The 20,364-nt window shown below is 41.2% G+C and overlaps 2 protein-coding genes across 2 annotated transcripts in view; one reads left to right on the forward strand and one right to left on the reverse strand.

Annotated features, from left to right (window-relative positions):
* On the forward strand, window positions 1–19,111 carry LOC139420846 (tetratricopeptide repeat domain 1). The gene is made up of 8 exons (XM_071171194.1): window positions 1–41; window positions 9,721–10,309; window positions 10,497–10,557; window positions 10,644–10,756; window positions 11,242–11,278; window positions 11,577–11,725; window positions 16,485–16,539; window positions 16,962–19,111. Exons 2-8 carry the CDS (start codon window positions 9,743–9,745, stop codon window positions 17,096–17,098), a joined length of 1,119 nt encoding a protein of 372 aa, XP_071027295.1. The 5' UTR covers window positions 1–41; window positions 9,721–9,742; the 3' UTR covers window positions 17,099–19,111.
* LOC139420845 (PWWP domain containing 2A) overlaps window positions 17,699–20,364 on the reverse strand; it is a 17,562-nt gene continuing 14,896 nt past the window's right edge. The window contains exon 3 of the mRNA XM_071171193.1: window positions 17,699–20,290. The gene's annotated coding sequence lies outside the window, so the exon portion shown is untranslated. The remainder of the gene's footprint in view (window positions 20,291–20,364) is intronic.

Here is a 20,364-nt window from a genome sequence, read left to right on the forward strand (position 1 = left end):
CGGAAGAATTGTTTACAGAGGGAACGTCATCGTGAGTAGAGGTAGGACTGTACTAAATCCTAAATATGCAATATTATACTCCTTAACGAACCTTTGTAATATATATATATATGTTTATGATGGTGAAGACGTAATTTAGCTTCAGGTATTGAAATGTATATGAAGAAAACATAATTCAAATGTCAAACTGTGTATAATTTGGGTCTGTACATGTTAGGTAGCATTATGCTAGCTAGCTAACGCATGAATTTAGCTGACTAGTTAGCAAGCTAACGTTAGCTTTATCGCTGAAGTAAAACATTTTTTTTTTGCTGCTAGATAAGCAAACATAATGCTAATATTAAGTAAACAGTTTTGTAGCGAACGTAGTAGCTAGAAGTAAAAAAAAGTGTCCATGCCTCTACATTCGTGTTAGAGAGGGAGCTGACATCAAGAGGCTTAAACGGCGGTGATACATTGCCTTCGGAGTATTCACACCCCTTGATTTATTCCGCAATTGTTGTTACAGCCTGGATTCAAATTGGTTTAAATACATTTCTCACCCATCTACACACAATACCCCATAATGACAAAGTGAATACATGTTTTTAGAAATGTTAGCAAATTTACTGAAAATGAAATACAGAAAGATTACATTTACATAAGTACTCACACCCCTGAGTCAATACTTTGTAGAATCATCTTTGGCAGTGATTACAGCAGTTTGTCTTTCTGGCTAAGTGTAAGAGCTTTACACACCTGGATTGTGCAACATTTGCCCATTTTATTATTTTCAAAATTATTTAAGCTCTGTCAAATTGGTTGTTGACCATTGCTAGACAACCATTTTCAGGTCTTGCCATAGATTTTTAAGTAAATTTAAGTCAAAACTGTAACTCGGCCTCTCAGGAACATTCATTGTCTTCTTGGTAGGCAACTCCAGTGTAGATTTGGCCTTGTTTTTAGATTATTGTACAGCTGAAAGGTGAATTCATCTCCCAGTGTCTGGTGGAAAGCAGACTGAACCAGGTTTTCCTCTAGGATTTTGCCTGTGCTTAGCTCCATTGTTTTGTTTTTTTATCCTGAAAAACTCCTCAGTCCTTAATGATTACAAGCGTACCCGTTACATGATGCAGCCACCACTATGCTTGAAAATATGGAGTGGGATACTCAGTAATGTGTTATATTTGGATTTAACCCAAACATAACACTTTGTATTTAGGACAAGATGTTAATTCAATCAATAAATCATTTTTTTTATAAAGCCCTTTTTACATCAGCAGATGTCACAAAGTGCTATACAGAAACCCAGCAATGCAGATGTAGAAGCACGGTGGCTAGGGAAAACTCTCTAAAAAGGCAGGAACCTAGGAAGAAACCTAGGGAGGAACCAGGCTCAGAGGGGTGGCCAGTCCTCTTCTGACTGTGCCGGGTGGAGATTATAAGAGTACATAGCCATTTAAGGACAGATTGTTCTTCAAGATATTCAAACATTCATAGATGACCAGCAGTATCAAATAATCACAGCGGTTGTAGAGGGTGCAACAGGTCCGGTGGTAGGTAGCACGACCGGTGAACTGATCAGGGTTTCCTAGCCGCAGGTAGAACAGTTGAAACTGTAGCAGTAGCATGACCAGGTGTACTGGGGACAGCCAGGAGTCATCAGGCTAGGTAGTCCTGAGGCATGATCCTAGGGCTCAGGTCCTCCGGGAGTGGAGGGAGAGAGATAATTAGAGGGAGCATGCTTAAATTCACACAGGACACTTGATAAGACATGAGAATTACACCAGATATAACAGACTGACCTTAGCCCCCCGGCACATAGACTCTTGCAGCAGACACTAGAGACTGAGAGAGGGGTATAGCCCACAAAGATCTCCACCGCACAAGCCTGAGGGGGGTGCAAAACCAGACAGGAAGATTACATCTGTGACTCAACCCACTCAAGTCACGCACCCCTCCTAGGGACGGCAAGGCAGAGCACTAGTAAGCCAGTGACTCAGGCCGCGTAATAGGGTCAGAGACAGAGAATCCCAGTGGAGAGAGCCGGCCAGGCAGAGACAGCAAGGGCAGTTCGTCGCTCCAGTGCCTTGCCGTTCACCTTCGTACCCATGGGCCAGACTACACTCAATCATAGAACCTACTGAAGAGATGAGTCTTCAGTAAAGACTCGAGACCGAGTCTGTGTCTCTCACATCGATATGCTGACCGTTCAATAAAAAGTGAGGTCTATAGGAGAAGGCCCTGCCTCCAGCTGTTTGCTTAGCAAATTATAGGGACAATAAGGAGGCCTGTGTCTTGTGACCGTAGCGTACGTGTAGGTATGTACGGCAGGACCAAATTGGAGAGATAGGTAGGATCAATCCAATGTAATGCTTTAGCAGTAAAACCTTGAAATCAGCCCTAGCCTTAACAGGAAGCCAATGTAGAGGCTAACTGGAGTAATATGATTTTATTTGGTTCTTGTCAGGATTCTAGCAGCCGTGTTTAGCACTAACTGAAGTTTATTTAGTGCTTTAACCGGGTAGCTGGAGAGTAGAGCACTGCGCAGCAACTCACTGCCTTCCCGAAGACAAATAATGTATACCAAATGCTTCAGTCTGGTTTTAGATCCCATTATTGCAATACTTATTTTCCACCATAATTTGCAAATAAATTCATTAAAAATCCTACAATGTGATTTTCTGGATTTTTTTCCCACATTTTGTCTGTCATAGTTGAAGTGTACCTATGATGAAAATTACAGGCCTCTCTCATCTTTTTAAGTGGGAGGACTTGCACAATTGGTGGCTGACTAAATACTTTTTTGCCCCACTGTAACTACAGTGTTGTTGATCCATCCTCAGTTATCTCCTATCACAGCCATTAAACTCTGTTTTAAAGTCACCGTGGGCCTCATGGTGAAATCCCTGAGCGGTTTCCTTCCTCTCCGGCAACTGAGTTAGGAAGGACGCCTTTATCTTTGTAGTGACTGGGTGTATTGATACAACATCCAAAGTGTAGTTGTTAACTTCACCATGCTCAAAGAGATTTTCAATGTCTACTTTTTATTAGCTTTACTAATCGGTGCCTTGTGGTTGAATCTGTGTTTGAAATTCACTGCTCAACTAAGGGACCTTACAAATAATTGTATGTGTGTGGTACATAGATGAGGTAGTCATTCAACACTCATGTTAAACACTATTATTGCACACAGAGTCCATGCAACGTATTATGTGACTTGTTAAGCACATTTCTACTCCTCAACTTATTTAGGCTTGCCATGACAAAGGAGTTGAATACTTATTGACTCAATACATTTCAGCTTTTCATTTTTTATTCATTTGTAAAACTTTTTTTTTTTAAATCCACTTTGACATTATGGGGTATTGTGTGTCGTAGGCCAGTGACAAAATCTACATTTGAATCCATTTTAAATTCAGGCTGTAGCACAACAAAATGTGGAAAATGTAAAGGGGACGTGAATACTTCCTGAAGTCACTGTATATGAATGCTTCCATACAGCTGTTACACAGTAGGTAGTGTAAAGCATAGCACAGAGAATGTTCGAACAACCTTTACTTGGCGATACTTCTTCAATTGCTGACTTGGAAGACAAACACGTATTCTAAACTTCCATGTGTAGTTGCATGGGGTTTGTTTGAATTTAGAAAATGTTCTGTTATTCAGTTAAATAAAAATATTTATCCATTAAGTAATCCAACAATATGTACGCTGTCATCTCATCTATTTCAAATCTTCTGTTATTGTTTGAGATGGGTGTCCTACCCAAAGTGCAGCATGTCATGATGACACTCGCCTCTCGATCAATGGGAAGATTTTTAAAATACAAGATGGCAGAGTACACGTTGTTGCATTACTTAATGGATTGTTTATTTTATTGAATAACAGATCATTTTCTGAATTCAAATAAACCCCTGCAACTACACATGGAAGTTTAGAAGACGTGTTTGTCTCCAAGTAAAGGTTGGTCGAACATTCTCTGTGCCTTGCCTTACACTACCTACTCTTTGATGTCTGTATGGACGCATTCACATTTCACTGCCATTTCAAAGTGTAGCTGTCAAAAAATAATAATAATCCTTGTAATTTTTCAACCCAATTTTCTCTTGATTCACTGCGATTAGTCTGTACTTATCTATATCTTAATTATATTTTTTTTTTTAAATCAGATGTTATGCATTTTACCAACATTTTCACAAAATTCTCATTACCTCAACAGTTACATTTTTTTACATACAAATCAATATTTCAAATATTTTTTTGCCATTGCTTACCTGATGAAAAGGTCTGACTTTGGTTTCGCACAAGGTGCTTAAAGTACTTTAATTTGGCACTCTGAAATTCAAGTCCTAGAATTCCTTGAAAATCAGACACTTTCTCAACTTGGTACTTGAATTAAAATGAGTGGAACAGAAAAGGATCAAATATGTTTAAAAAAATATTAGAAAAATATGTTGGTCTTGCAAATTAATTTCCAGGCAGACTATTGAGTTTTATTTCCTCACGTGTTTTGCGCTCTGGTTGCCAGGCGAGCTCGCTCATTCTACCCACACACTGCCACTCAGCCAGGCAGTTACAGAACTGATTGATTAGGTGCTGCCGAACATCACATCGATAGCTAAAATGATGGGCAAATGTAGATTCAATCCAGCTTTTTTTGCGTATGAAACAATTCTGGGATATTTTAGTTCAGTTCATGAAACATGTGACCAACGTATTACTTGTTGTTTTATATTTTTGTTCATTATAGTTTACCCACCTTTTTTTACCACTACATCACTGAACTCAACCAACCCACACCGTGTAAAGTACAAAGAAAAAGACTTTGACATTGCCAGCATGGGTAAATCGGCCCTGAATAGCCACATGAAGGGGGAGAGACACAACGCTGCATCCTGCTCTGGCGCCAGTTCTACATTGTGACTTTTTCTCTTCAACAACCTCAAGTGCTTTTTTTGCCAATCTCCTCATTCAGGGGTGCCCGCGATATTCCTCTTTATCAAGCGGCAGCCCAGATCCTGCCATTCGCGTGCCGTTTTCCTCACAGTCCACCCGCCCTTCTCCCGACCGGTGACACTATAAAGCTGCCCGTTGGAAGCAAGACGCTTTTTTGTAGCTGTTAAGTAGTAGATTCTCAAATATCCAAAAATATAAATGCAACATGCAACAATTTTGAGTATTTTACTGTTACAGTTCACATAAGGAAATCAGTCAATTGAAATAAATAAATTAGGCCCAAATCTATGGATTCCACATAACTGGGAATACAGATATGCATCTGTTGGTCACAGATACCTTAAAAAGGGGTATGAGAGTGGATCAGAAAACCAGTCATCTTCTCCTTCGCATAGAGTTAATTAGGCTGTTAATTGTGGCCTGTGGAATGTTGTCCTACTTATCTTCAATGGGTGTGCGAAGTTTCTGGATATTAAGAGAACTGAAAGAAGCTGTTTTACATGTCGATCCAGAGCATCCCAAACATGTTAAATGGATGACATACAGTGCCTTGCGAAAGTATTCGGCCCCCTTGAACTTTGCGACCTTTTGCCACATTTCAGGCTTCAAACATAAAGATATAAAACTGTATTTTTTTGTGAAGAATCAACAACAAGTGGGACACAATCATGAAGTGGAACGACATTTATTGGATATTTCAAACTTTTTTAACAAATCAAAAACTGAAAAATTGGGCGTGCAAAATTATTCAGCCCCCTTAAGTTAATACTTTGTAGCGCCACCTTTTGCTGCGATTACAGCTGTAAGTCTCTTGGGGTATTTCTCTATCAGTTTTGCACATCGAGAGACTGACATTTTTTCCCATTCTTCCTTGCAAAACAGCTCGAGCTCAGTGAGGTTGGATGGAGAGCATTTGTGAACAGCAGTTTTCAGTTCTTTCCACAGATTCTCGATTGGATTCAGGTCTGGACTTTGACTTGGCCATTCTAACACCTGGATATGTTTATTTTTGAACCATTCCATTGTAGATGTTGCTTTATGTTTTGGATCATTGTCTTGTTGGAAGACAAATCTCCGTCCCAGTCTCAGGTCTTTTGCAGACTCCATCAGGTTTTCTTCCAGAATGGCCCTGTATTTGGCTCCATCCATCTTCCCATCAATTTTAACCATCTTCCCTGTCCCTGCTGAAGAAAAGCAGGCCCAAACCATGATGCTGCCACCACCATGTTTGACAGTGGGGATGGTGTGTTCAGCTGTGTTGCTTTTACGCCAAACATAACGTTTTGCATTGTTGCCAAAAAGTTCAATTTTGGTTTAATCTGACCAGAGCACCTTCTTCCACATGTTTGGTGTGTCTCTTGTGTGTCTCTTGTCTCTTGTGGCAAACTTTAAACAACACTTGTTATGGATATCTTTAAGAAATGGCTTTCTTCTTGCCACTCTTCCATAAAGGCCAGATTTGTGCAATATACGACTGATTGTTGTCCTATGGACAGAGTCTCCCACCTCAGCTGTAGATCTCTGCAGTTCATCCAGAGTGATCATGGGCCTCTTGGCTGCATCTCTGATCAGTCTTCTCCTTGTATGAGCTGAAAGTTTAGAGGGACGGCCAGGTCTTGGTAGATTTGCAGTGGTCTGATACTCCTTCCATTTCAATATTATCGCTTGCACAGTGCTCCTTGGGATGTTTAAAGCTTGGGAAATCTTTTTGTATCCAAATCCGGCTTTAAACTTCTTCACAACAGTATCTCGGACCTGCCTGGTGTGTTCCTTGTTCTTCATGATGCTCTCTGCGCTTTTAACGGACCTCTGAGACTATCACAGTGCAGGTGCATTTATACGGAGACTTGATTACACACAGGTGGATTGTATTTATCATCATTAGTCATTTAGGTCAACATTGGATCATTCAGAGATCCTCACTGAACTTCTGGAGAGAGTTTGCTGCACTGAAAGTAAAGGGGCTGAACAATTTTGCACGCCCAATTTTTCAGTTTTTTATTTGTTAAAAAAGTTTGAAATATCCAATAAATGTCGTTCCACTTCATGATTGTGTCCCACTTGTTGTTGATTCTTCACAAAAAAATACAGTTTTATATCTTTATGTTTGAAGCCTGAAATGTGGCAAAAGGTCGCAAAGTTCAAGGGGGCCGAATACTTTCGCAAGGCACTGTATCTGGTGATTATGCAGGCCATAGAAAAACTGGGACATTTTCAATTTCCAGGAATTGTGTGCAGATCCTTGTGACATGGGGCCGTACATTATCATGCTGAAACTGAGGTGATGGCGGAGGATGAATGGCACGACAATGGGTCTTTAGGATCTCGTCACAGTATCTCTGTGCATTCAAATTGCCATCGATAAAATTGTGTTTGTTGTCCGTAGCTTATGCCTGCCCATAGCATAACCCCACTGCCACCATGTGGCACTGTGTTTAGTGTTGACAGCAAACCGCTCGCCCACACAACGCCATGCAGGTGGTCTGTGGTTGTGAGCCCTGTTGGACGTACTGCCAATTTCTCTAAAACAATGTTGGAGGTGGCTTATGGTCGAGAAATTAACATTAAATGATCTCTCAACAGTTCTGCTGGACATTCCTGCAGTCAGCATGCCAATTGTATGCTCCCTCCACTTGAGACATCTGTGGCATTGTGTTGTGACATTTTAGATTGGCCTTTTATTGTCCCCAGCACGAGGTGTACCCGTGTAATGATCATGCGGTTTAATCAGCTTCTTGATATGCCACATCTGTCAGGTGGATGGATTATCTTGGCAAAGGAAAACATACTCACTAACAGGGATGTAAACAAATTTGTGCACAATATTTGAGAAAATACGATTTTTGTGCGTATGGAAAGTTTCTGGGATCTTTTATTTCAGCTCATGAAACCAACATGTTGCGTTTTATATTTTTGTTCAGTGTACAATACTATCATTAAGCTGGAATTGTTTAGGAATGTGAATGGGAAATGTGTGTTCACTGGTATGTCCTAAATTCTGCTCATCACTACTCAAATTACAATATCAGTACTGATTTACCACTTCATGTACACTATATATACAAAAGTATGTGAACATCCTTTCAAATTAGTGGATTTGGCTATTTCAGCCACACCCTTTGCTAACAGATGTTTAAAATCGAGCACACCGCCATGCAATCTCCATAGACGGAACATTGGCAGTAGAATGGCCTTACTGAAAAGCTCAGTTACTTTCAACGTGGCACATCTGGCAGTCCGACGGTCAACTCTTGGTTTGGCGGATGCCTGGAGAACATACCTGCCCCAATGCATAGTGCCAACTGTAATGTTTGGTGGAGGAGGACTTATGTTCTGGGGCTGTTTTTCATGGTTTGCACTAGGCATCTTAGTTTCAGTGAAGGGAAATCTTAACGCTACTGCATACAATGACATTCTGATGATTCTGTGCTTCCAACTTTGTAGCAACAGTTTATGGAAGGCCCTTTCCTATTTCAGCATGACAATGCCCCCGTGAACAAAGCGAGGTCCATACAGATATGATTTGTTGATCGGTGTGGAAGAACTTGACTGGCCTGCACAGAGCCCTGACCTCACCCCCATCGAACACCTTTGGGATGAATTGTAACGCCGACTGCGAGCCAGGCCTAATCGCCCAACATCGGTGCACGACCTCACTAATGCTCTTGTGGCTGAATGGAAGCAAGTCCCCACAGTAATGTTCAAACATCTAGTGGAAAGCCTTCCCAGAAGAGTTAAAGCTGTTATAGCAGCAAAGGGGGGGACCAACTTCACATTAATACCCATGATTTTGGAATGAGATGTTCCATGAGCAAGTATCCACATATCAGGTTGTGGCGATATCCTGCCATCTGGTGGCGACTAGAAACAATTGCAAAATAAGAACTATTACAAATTGATGGTCCTTGAAAAGAAATACACTACATGACCAAAAGTATGTGGACACCTGCTTGTCGAACATCTCATTCCAAAATCATGGGCATTAATATAGAGTTGGTCCCCCCTTTGCTGCTATAATACTCCTAATACTCCTGTTTTTGAGTTGCACCCCCTTTCCCCTCAGAACAGCCTCAATTTGTCAGTTTATGGACTCTAGAGGGTGTTCCACACTGATGCTGGCCCATGTTGATCGTGAAAAACCCACCAGCGTTGCAGTTCTTGACTCAAACCGATGCACCTGGCACCTACTACCATACCCTGTTCAAATGCACTTAAATATTTTCTTGCCCATTCAGCCTCTGAATGGCACACATACACAATCCGTGTCTCAGTTGTCTCTAGGCTTAAAAGTCTTAACCTGTCTCCTCCCCCTTGTTAGGTTCTGAACATATTTCAAGCTCGAATACAGGTGTACATATTGCTTTGTACACTCTGTATTTTGTTTTATTCAAATAAAGAAATTAATCTGGACTCATTTCGGTAATAAGACTTTGGGGTGAAATTTTTTTAAATGTGTTAAATGTTAATGTATTTAAAATAAGACACTTTCCCAAAAACTACACATCTTATTCCTCAGAATGATAGTCGATTTTTTTTAGGATGCATCATAGTTTTGTAACTCAATTTGCTACAGACATTTTAAAACTGTTTTAATGAGAATCACCCTGCTAGCTGAGATTTGAGAGCTTGAGGCCACTGCTCTGGCTAGCTATGTGAATTATATTATCTCTGGTCACTGGTATCTCAGTGCACTGTGACATAGTCTATCCTTAGATTAAACTGAGATGCAGGTTAAATTGACAGAATGTAGAACTGACTACAACGCCTTCTTCTTATGTGAAGTTTTGTACAGGGAGAAAATTGTATGGATTCCACAGCAGAAAAGGAGTCCGAGGTGCTCCTTGACAAGATGACCAACTCTCTGACCAATGCTATGAGAGTATCCAAACAACATGAATGTCCAGACAGCCAAAGCACAGCAGCCCACAGGGGTACTGAGCAGGAGGACGATGCCTTCTTTGACTGTGAGGAGTCTCTGGATGGAGCAGACGGCTCCATGGGTGACAATGAAAGGAAGACTGACTGTTCAGAAGCCCCACCGTTATGCCAGGGAGCAGAGGGAGACAGTAAAGAGACAGTCCGATTGAACAACTCACAAAACACAGAGAAAGAACACATCAATGCAGAGTTAGGAGAAGCTGTGATGTCAGGGGTGAGAACGACAATATTGGAAGATAAAGAGGGGGAGAGAGGTGAAGGAATGGAGGAGGAGAAAGAAAGTTGGGATGAGTGCACTGAAGAAGACATGAGTTTGGCAGTTGAAGGGGGAGATTCTGATACTGAACTGAAAGGAGAAGAGAACCCAGCTCCTGAGTTTGACGAGGAGTATCTGAGAGAAGTGGAGAAAGTCCTGACAGAGGAAGAAAAGGAGGTGAATTTTATCCTAGTCTAAACATTAGTTTCCTACAACGTGTTTCTGTTATAATAATAACTCACCGAAATGCAAGATGCTTTTTTTCCAACTTGAAACTCTACAACCATCATTTGGTGCTTAGTAAGTTGACATTGCAAAAGCTCCCCATCTTTTGTGTTTAATGTTTGTTTCCTTTGTGCCATAGAGCCGCAGAGAGGAGAGCATGACACTAAAGGACAAGGGGAACAGTCAGTTCAAGAGTGGAGGTAAGCTGCTGTAGGCTAAACTGCTGTAGGACGGCTGTTAGTGGAAACGTGTCCAATAGGAATTGACTGACCCTTTATCTTCCTAGAGCACACTGAGGCAGAGGAGTCTTACACGGCAGCTTTGGGAGTGTGCCCTGTGTGTTACAGCAAGGAGAGGGCTATCCTCTTCTCTAACCGTGCTGCTGCCCGCCTGCACCTGGTAAGACTGATAGCAACAATAAACTTAACCAAGTGGGGAATTCTGAGGACCTGTCTGAGTTTACCTAGTTGATTGTTATTACCCTCCTGAGGTTTCCTACATTTCTGTTTGTTTTGTCAAAATACCTTCTCAGACGGCTACCTATGTAATTATAACATATGGCTAAAGTGTACCTTTTATGGCACAATTGTCTCGAAGTAAACTATCTTCTACTATTGCGAAGTCATATGCGCAGTTTAGTGGCGGGGCAAAAAGACGCAGAGCTCTTGTGACACCTAGTGGTACTCCACTGTAACTATAGGTTTGAATGGGAGCTATGCTCTTGCCTGATTCATTCGAGTCCTATGTGTCAAGACATCAACGGGCCATTTGGAGTTGATGATGTCATCTCATAACTTATTTACCCAAAAAGATGTACAACACCTAGACAAATACACAACAAAATGCAGACTGAGTTTCAATCAAACATTTTTCCCCGCAAACAGGATAAGAATGAGAAAGCCATTGCTGACTGCACAAAAGGTGAGACTGTTAAATCTGTATGTATTGTAATTCAACCATGTCAGATGATTGAACTGTCTGGGACCTGGTGTCCTACTTTACCAGTGTATGGTGTGTGTAGCAAACACACTTCCCACTCCAGAACCCCCCATGTTTCTACATATTTTCTGTTCACCCAAACCAGGTGTATCCGGTAAATTGCAGTTGCTATTATCAAAATCACCAACACCAGATGCATGGGTGAATTACATTTATTCATACCCATTGCTATGTAACTAGCACTCTGAACATTTGTTTCCTTGTTTTTTTTCACCTCCAGCTATAGAGTTGAACCCAAACTACATGCGGGTGATCCTGCGGAGGGCAGAGCTCTATGAGAAAACAGACAAGCTGGATGAGGCTTTGGAAGACTACAAGGCTGCTCTGGAGAAAGACCCAAACCTGCCTGCAGCCAGAGAGGCCTGCATGGTTAGTGGCAAAAACTGGCATTTAACTCAAAGTAACAATTTAGCGCTTAACGGTCTCTATTCAGTACATGCACATAGTTCATTTTTAACACTTGGAGAGTACTGTATAAGGATTGGGTTTTACATGTTGTTAGAGTTGCCTTGGATGAAAAAACAAGATTTTGATATGAGACCCACTTATTTGACAATTTCATTGATCTTGCTCGTTCAATAGCTAGGGTTTGAATTAATCATCACTGTTTAACTTGCAATATTGGCAAACTGAAATGGCTTGAACAAAGGGTTTTTTCATCTTTCCATTCTATGAGGCTGTCTGTGCTGGAGTTGGCTGTATCTGTGTCAAGGGTAGAGAAGTTTTTTTTTGTTCTGAATGAGGCCATGCATAGCAACAGGAGCCAAGCAGCAGCTCTTACTAATGTAGCCATGAGGAGGCGGCTTACACAACACAAGCTCACAGCTCCTGCATCTCAAATGCCACCCTATTACATATATAGTGCACTAAGTAGTAGAGCAGGGACGATAAACCCAAAATGATCCACACCGACTGCTTATCGCAGGCATTTTGTGGCCAATACTAGAGAAATGTGAAGTTTGAAATTAAAAAAGTTTGCTAATATAGGTTATTGTTAATGGGAAAATTGTTGGCTACAACCATCAAACCAGTAGTAGTAGTAGTTTAAAATATAATAATAATAATAATAACTGGTGCTCGACACTAATGTTCTGAATGTATCGTTCTATTTATCATTATCGCATCAATTCAGGCAACTTATCGCAATATGGATTTTTGTCCATATTGCCCAGCCCTTTAAAAAAAACATGAACCTTTATTTAACTAGGCAAATCAGTTAAGAACAAAATCTTATCATACAATGACGGGCTACCCTGGCCTAACCCGGACGATGCTGGGCCAATTGTGTGCCGCCCAAGGGTGCGCACAACTGGCCTAGCCTAGTGCACTTTATAGGGGATTAGGACCCATTTGGAACGCGGTCGGCACATCTTGGCCTGGCCTGAAACAGAAGAGTAGACCGAGGCAAGGAGAAGACAGATAAAATACAGAGAGGAAGGAGTATAGTGCAATTATTTTCATATGAAACTACACCGGCAGACACTAAATGGTCTCCAAATACTCTGTCTAATGTATCTCCTCCGGCTCTAACACACACACACACACACACACACACACACCCAAGAATCAACTCCACTCCTCCCAACAGCTCCACATTTAATTTGTTTGGTCTAGAATGGATCATGTGAGATGAGAGCAGTTGCAGAGCCTTCAGAAAGTATTCATACCGTTTGACTTATTCCACATTGTTACTGCATTAATTAAATATATATTTATCTGCCAATCTACACACACTACCCCATAAAGACAGTGAATTGTTTTTTTTTGACATTTTCAAATTGATTGATTAAATGAAATACAGAAATATCTAATTTACATAAGTATTCACAACCCTGAGTCAATACTTTGTAGAAGCACCTTTAGCAGTGATTACAGCTGTGAGTGTCTAAGAGTTTTACACACAGATCTGTCAAGTTGGTTGCTGTTCATTGCTAGACAACCATTTTCAGATCTTGCCATAGATTTTCAAGTAGATTTAAGCCAAAACTCTAACTCGGCCACTCAGGAACATTCACTGTATTTTTGGTAAGTGTAGATTTGGCCAAGTGTTTTAGGTTATTGTCCTGCTGAAAGGTGAATGCATCTTCCTGTGTCTGGTGGAATGCAGACTGAACTGGGTTTTCCTCTAGGATTTTGCCTGTGCTTAGCTGCATTCCGTTTATTTTTTATCTTCAACTCCCCAGCCCTTAACAATTACAAGCATACCAATAACATGATGCTGCCACCACTATACTTGAAATATGGAGAGTGGTACTCAGTAATGTGCTATGTTTGGGGAAAATCCAATAACACTGTCAATTAGGTTAGTATTGTGGAGTAACTACAGTGTTGTTAATCCATCCTCAGTTTTCTCCTTGCCCAGCACAGCCTTTAAACTAACTGTTTTAAAGCCACCATGGTGAAACCCCTGAGTGGTTTCCTTCTTCTCCGGCAACTGAGTTAGGAAGGACGCCTGTATCTTTGTAGTGACTGGGTGTATTGATACAACATCCAAAGTGTAAATAATAACTTCACCATGCTCAAATAGATATTCAATGTCTGCTTTTTTTCTTCTTTTTTGCGATCTACCATTAGGTGCCCATCTTTGTAAGTCATTGAAAAACCTCCCTGGTATTTGTGGTTGAATCTGTGTTTGAAATGTACTGCTCAACTGAGGAACCTTACAGATAACTGTATGGGTGGGGTACAGAGATGAGGTAGTCATTTAAAAATCATAAACGCTTGTTGCACACGGAGTGAGTCCATGCAATTTATTATGTGACTTATGTGAAGCACATTTTTACTCCTGAACTTATTTAGGCTTGACATAACAAATGGGTTGAATACTTATTGACTCAACATTTTATCAAATATATATATATATATATATATATATATATATATATATATATATATATATTTTTTTTTTAAATGGAACATAATTCCACTATGGGGTATTGTGTGTGTGTGTGTGTGTGTGTGTGTGTGTGTATAGTGAATTCGGAAAGTATTCAGACCCCTTGACTTTTTCCACATTTTATTACATTACAACCTTATTCTAAAATTGATTACATTTCCTCATCAATCTACACACAATACCCCATAATGACAAAGTGAACGCATATTTTTAGAAATGTTTGCAAATTCATAAATTAACAGAAATACCTTATTTACGGAAGTATTCAGACCCTTTGCTGTGAGACTTGAAATTGAGCTCAGGTGCATCCTGTGCATCCATCAATCATCCTTGAGATGTTTCTACAACTTGATTGGAGTCCATCTGTGGTATATTCAATTGGACATGATAAGGTCCCCAAGAACACAGTGGCCTCCATCATTCTTAATAGAAGGTTGGAACCACCAATTATTTTCCTAGAGCCTGCCGCCGGCCAAAATGAGCAATCGGGGGAGAAGGGCCTTGGTCAGGGAGGTGACCAAGAACCCGATGGTCACTCTGACAGAGCTCTGGAGTTCTTCTGTGGAAATGGGAGAATCTTCCAGAAGGACAACCATCTCTGCAGCACTCCACCAATCAGGAATTTATGGTAGATTGACCAGACGGAAGCCACTCCTCAGTAAAAGGCACATGACAGCCCACTTGGAGTTTGCCAAAAGGCACCTGAAGAACTCTCAGACCATGAGAAACAAGATTCTCTGGTCTGATGAAACCAAGATCTAACTCTTTGGCCTGAATGCCAAAGCGTCTCGTCTGGAGGAAACCTGTCACAATCCCTACGGTGAGGCATGGTGGTGGCAGCATCATGCTTTGGGGATGTTTTTCAGAGGCAGGGATTGGGAGACTAATCAGGGTCGAGGGAAAGATGAACGGAACAAAGTACAGAGAGATCCTTGATTAAAAACCTGCTCCAGAGCTCTCAGGACCTCAGACTGGGGCGAAGATTCTCCTTCCAACAGGATAACGATCCTAAGCACACAGCCAGGACAATGCAGGAGTGGCTTAGGGACAAGTCTCTGAATGTCCTTGAGTGCCAGAGCCCGGACTAGAACCCAATAGAACATCTCTGGAGAGACCTGAAAATAGTTGTGCAGCGACGATCCCCATTCAAGCTGACAGAGCTTGAGAGGATCTGCAGAGAAGAATGGGAGAAACTCCCCAAATACAGGTGTGCCAAGCTTATAGCGTCATACCCAAGAAGACTCGAGGCTGTGATCGCTGCCAAAGGTGCTTCAACAAAGTACTCAGTAAAAGGTCTGAATACGTATGAAAATGTGATATTTCAGTTTTGTAATACATTTGCAAAAATATCTCAACCTGTTTTTGGTTTGTCTTCAGGGGATATTGTGTGTAGATTGAGGGGGGAAAAGCTATTTTAATCCATTTTAGAATAAGGCTGTAATGTAACAAAATGTGGAAATAGTCCAGGGGTATGAATATTTTCCGAATGCACTGTAGGCCAGTGAGGAGAAATCTCAATTGAATCCATTTTAAATTCCGATTCAAACACAACAAAATGTGGAAAAAGTTAGGGAGTGTGAATACTTTCTGAAGGCACTGTATGTCATTGGAAGCATGCTGTATAGACCAGCACCCTAGATATAATATGCCAATAATTACAAAGCAAAGGGGTCCTTCTGACCTGAGGTGGATAATGAGATATTACTGCAATGGATTGAGGGGAAAAAACCTGTGGGGTGGCCTAGTGGTTAGAGCATTGGGCCAGTAACCGAAAGGTTGCTGGATCGAATCCCCGAGCTGACAAGGTAAAACCTGTCGTTCTGCCCCTGAGCAAGGCAGGTAACCCACTGTTCCCTAGGTGCCGAAGACGTGGATGTTGATTAAGGAAGCCCCCCGCACCCCTGGTTAAATGCGGAAGACACATTTCAGTTGGTGTTCAGTTGTACAGCTGACTAGGTATCCCCCTTTCCCACTACATCTGAGGTTACTAGCTCTAGTCCAGGGGTTAATTCATGCAATAGTCCCACCACAGTGACGTTGTCAAGACAACCAGGGGGTAAAGTAGTAACACCATGTCCTTGACGTTCTAATCCAAACAGGTAAAGGTTGTGAGATCAGAGGGAGCTAAATCATATCTGATGTGCACTGTTGTGTGTGTGTGAAATGTTGGGGCCACAGAATAGTAACCAGCCACCTTGACTGACTGACTCTCTTTCTCTCTCCTCCATACAGCGGCTTCCACAACAGATCCACGAGCGAAATGAGAAGCTGAAGGAAGAGATGATGGGTATGAGACCTTTTTGTATTTTTCACCTACTGCTTTTCTAGATTAGATTGCACCCCCAGGGGAACATTTCAAAAGGCTAGAGACTAAAATACATTCACTGACCAGCAAGAAACTGTGAACTGTGATATGTTAAATCAGATTGTTCGCAAGTGAGGGTGGCCGCAACATGCCGTGGCAGTTTTAGGGTGGTTCTGTTCCATCATGGTCACCTATAATGTTGTGTGGATCCAGCTGTTACTCACTAGGCTGGGAGTGGTTAACCAAAAAGCAGTGTGTTGGGAGGAAGGAGAAAGGTTGTTTAATAATACAGACCTAAATGGAAATGTTTTCATATGTTATTGGTCATTTTATTGTTTTAATCACAATTTTTGTCATAATTTAGCCTTCATGTATTTTGCCTTACCCTGTCTGTTTGTCCATAGGCAAGCTGAAGGACTTGGGCAATATGTTCCTACGGCCTTTTGGCCTGTCCACCTCAAACTTCCAAGTGAACCAGGATACAGGCACTGGATCCTACTCCGTCAACTTTGTTCAGAGTCCAAATAACAACAACAGATAACAGCATGACAAGCCAGTCTGAGAGCTGTCACACCTGGCTGGCCTTCCATCCCCAGAGCTAAGAGACTGACACTCAGGACCCTCCTCCACTGGTGTGTCAGAAGTCTGAGTGGGATCCGTTTGAAATCCACACGACAAATTAGTCTTTCATGGTTAAATAATATGTTTTTGTGTGTGTGAGTGTGAGTGTACTGTCTTAACAGTCAACTGTGTTTCCTAAGGGTATAGCCATTAAATGATCAATGACTGTTACTTTGCTGCTTTGTCCTTGTTTTTATATGGCACTATTTCCTTTGCCACTTCTTTGATGTCAGGATGTGAGGATTGAAAGTGTCATTGGCCCCATAAACACTCAGGTTATACTGATGTACAACACATTTGACAACTTCTGAAGAATATCTGTGGTATCACACCTTTTTGTCAAATGGGTTGTACATCAGTTGTACAACCTCGGTGTGTACAGGGCCAGAGTGTAGTTGTTAAATTGTGTTGAAAAGATGAACTACTCTGTGTAGGCCTTTTTCATTGGCTTATATATTCAGAGGATATGCATATTGGTGTCAAATGTGAATTACAGTACAATATAGAAAAAAACACCAAGTACAAAGGCAAAAAGCAGATTTACTGATTTTAGGAGATATACAGTAATTACAAAACAGGATTTCCCACATCCACCAGTCTGTTAAGTCAAGACATTAATAGATTGTATCAAAACGCATACATGTACACGAGATGGCGAGAGATGAGCCACAGCTGATTCAGTCACTGTGGCTCTCTTCAGCTGCTCCTGACTGACTTGACCATGTGTTTGTTTCCCTTTGGGAATCCCCAATCCAGCCTGTGACCTCACAATCGGTCCAGTCAACTGGCTCTGCTTGTCTTGAAGTGAGGAGGAAAGTCAGGGAGGAATATTGTGGTTTTAACCCTAGAGAGTGACTGAATAGGGACATCTGGCAAGGAAAATGACATGTACGCTTAAATTTGCACATAAAATGTCATGTCATCAAAAAAATCTGTGCTGGATGAAGGGGGCTTCAGCGTTAGCGTGATTGAAATTTAAAGGCAATGTTCCCGCGTTAGTGGAGACTGCATTCGCGTTAAACGCTGCATAATGTCGGCTCATAAGGATATTACCTTTACATTTCTTACGCTTCAGTGAAGCCGATTGAATAGAGCCCTACAGGACCCTGACTGGGGGAGCGTGATATCTTTGATTTTCTGTATCTGCCAGTCAATTGTAGATTACACACTAAGTACTGCATCTCCCCAGGAACAGTCTAGACATTTGGAGTTGTTCAGCTAACTCCTGTTCTTTAAGGCTGCTTGTAGCTCAGCGGGTAGCTTACTGTGGGACAACAGGAGCTGGTATAAGGTTGGGGCAGACTGAAGCCCCGTTTATACCTGGTGCTGATATCGTCCACATTCTGATTGGGCCCACATTTTTAGACCGGTGTAGACGATCAAAATAACTGATGGTGATCCTCCTACATCCACATAGCTGATCTTTCACCGATTGGACAGCTCCAACGCAGTTACACCTTCGACACCGCCATCAGCTATGCGGGTGTCAGCTATCGCTTGATCTGTTTTAATCTAGGCCTAATGCTCAGTGGGCAAAGCTTAGAATATCAGTGGTTGGAGTTACAGGTGAGAGCAACAGGAAAAAAAGGCCCTTAGGGAGGTAGGATGCAACAAATGATGTATATGAACGTTAGATTGCTGATGCTATGTATTGGTCGATGAGAGGCTTAGAACCCACTGGTCGGCCATATTGGAACTCAGAAGAAGCAATCCTCAATAGGAATGAATGTAATTCTACAATATTTCAATTACTTATTATTATTGTTTTCAAGGACAAAATTACATTGGTTTAAGTATTTTGTTGTTGTAGTGGGGACATAAGTACTTTAAATGTTTCTATTTTTTTTTTATTTGTATGTTCAGCTCACATATAATTTGAAAGTATGCATTAAGGTGTCTAATAGAATTAAACAAATGTAGACATTAAGAAAAATACACGTACGTGTGTGTGTATATATATATCATTGGTTGCGACCCGCAAGGTTGCCAGTTCGAATCTGAGTTGCGACTTCTTTTAAAAAATTTAACCAACATTTTCAATTTATCACATTTCTAATCTACTAACTTTCTGGCTGAACAGCTTTAAATATGTGACAAGACTGGGCTAGTACCATCCCCATGCTGGTGCAATGGATGTGGCAAGGGACCAGAAGGTCACAGGTTCTAATCCTCCCAATCACCTTTCTCAAAAAAGGTATAATTCAGCGTATTAATGCAAATTTGTATTTTATGTTAACACAAATATTGCTGGGTCTCCCGAGTGGCGCTGTGGACTAAGGCACTGCATCGCAGTGCTAGCTGTGCCATTAGAGATCCTGGTTTGCCTCTTCCAAATCCGTACGGGAGTTGCAGCAATGGGACAAAACTGTAACTACCAATTGGATACCACGAATTTGGGGAGAAATAAAACAAATATTGCCTTGAGTCAAGAGGGACGATTTAAAATGTTTGATAATCCAGATACGTGTCCCTGACTACCTCCTGATGTGGTCAGGAAGATCACAATCACTTCACTTCAAATGTGGGCACAATCAGACTGTGGACAGGATCAGGACACGCATGTTAGGCATGTTAGCACCAGGTATAAACAGGGCTTGAGACACCAGTATTCTTTTTCAAGACTGCTTCAACACAACAAAGCACAGCCTTCTGCAAATGCACTGTAATAGCATAGCACATGCAATCTTTATTGCATTAATATAAATGTTTTACATAGTATTGTTTTTATTCATTTTTTTGTCTTTGCATTTCAAGATCACTGATCAACATACTAAAAACCCTGCAAAATCCTGTGTCCTGTCAACATGTATGTAATACAAATGTAATAGATATCTATAATGGTCAGAGTGCTCGTCTACTCTGCAGATGTCCTCACTCAAACTAAGGTCACATGCTTGTGGACATGGACGCCTGCTCAAAGAAATCAAATGGTATTCAGCATGATGGACAGGCCCAGAGGTGGAGTAGGTCTGCAATTCATTATAAATATAGAAATGTTCCTTCTTCCGATACTTAAATAAAAATAATTATATCGATGACGTCTCCAATTCTGGACATGTCCTTCCGTCTGGCAGTGTAAAGGACCCATCAGCAGCCCTTCAGCGTTGTAGCACTGGAAGAGAAGACAGAGAGAGACATGAACACATCAGGGATCTTTTCATCCAAATCAGAGGGCATGCTCTTTCT

The sequence above is a fragment of the Oncorhynchus clarkii genome, chromosome 12 (assembly GCF_045791955.1).
Source record: "Oncorhynchus clarkii lewisi isolate Uvic-CL-2024 chromosome 12, UVic_Ocla_1.0, whole genome shotgun sequence".
Classification (NCBI taxonomy): Eukaryota; Metazoa; Chordata; class Actinopteri; order Salmoniformes; family Salmonidae; genus Oncorhynchus; species Oncorhynchus clarkii.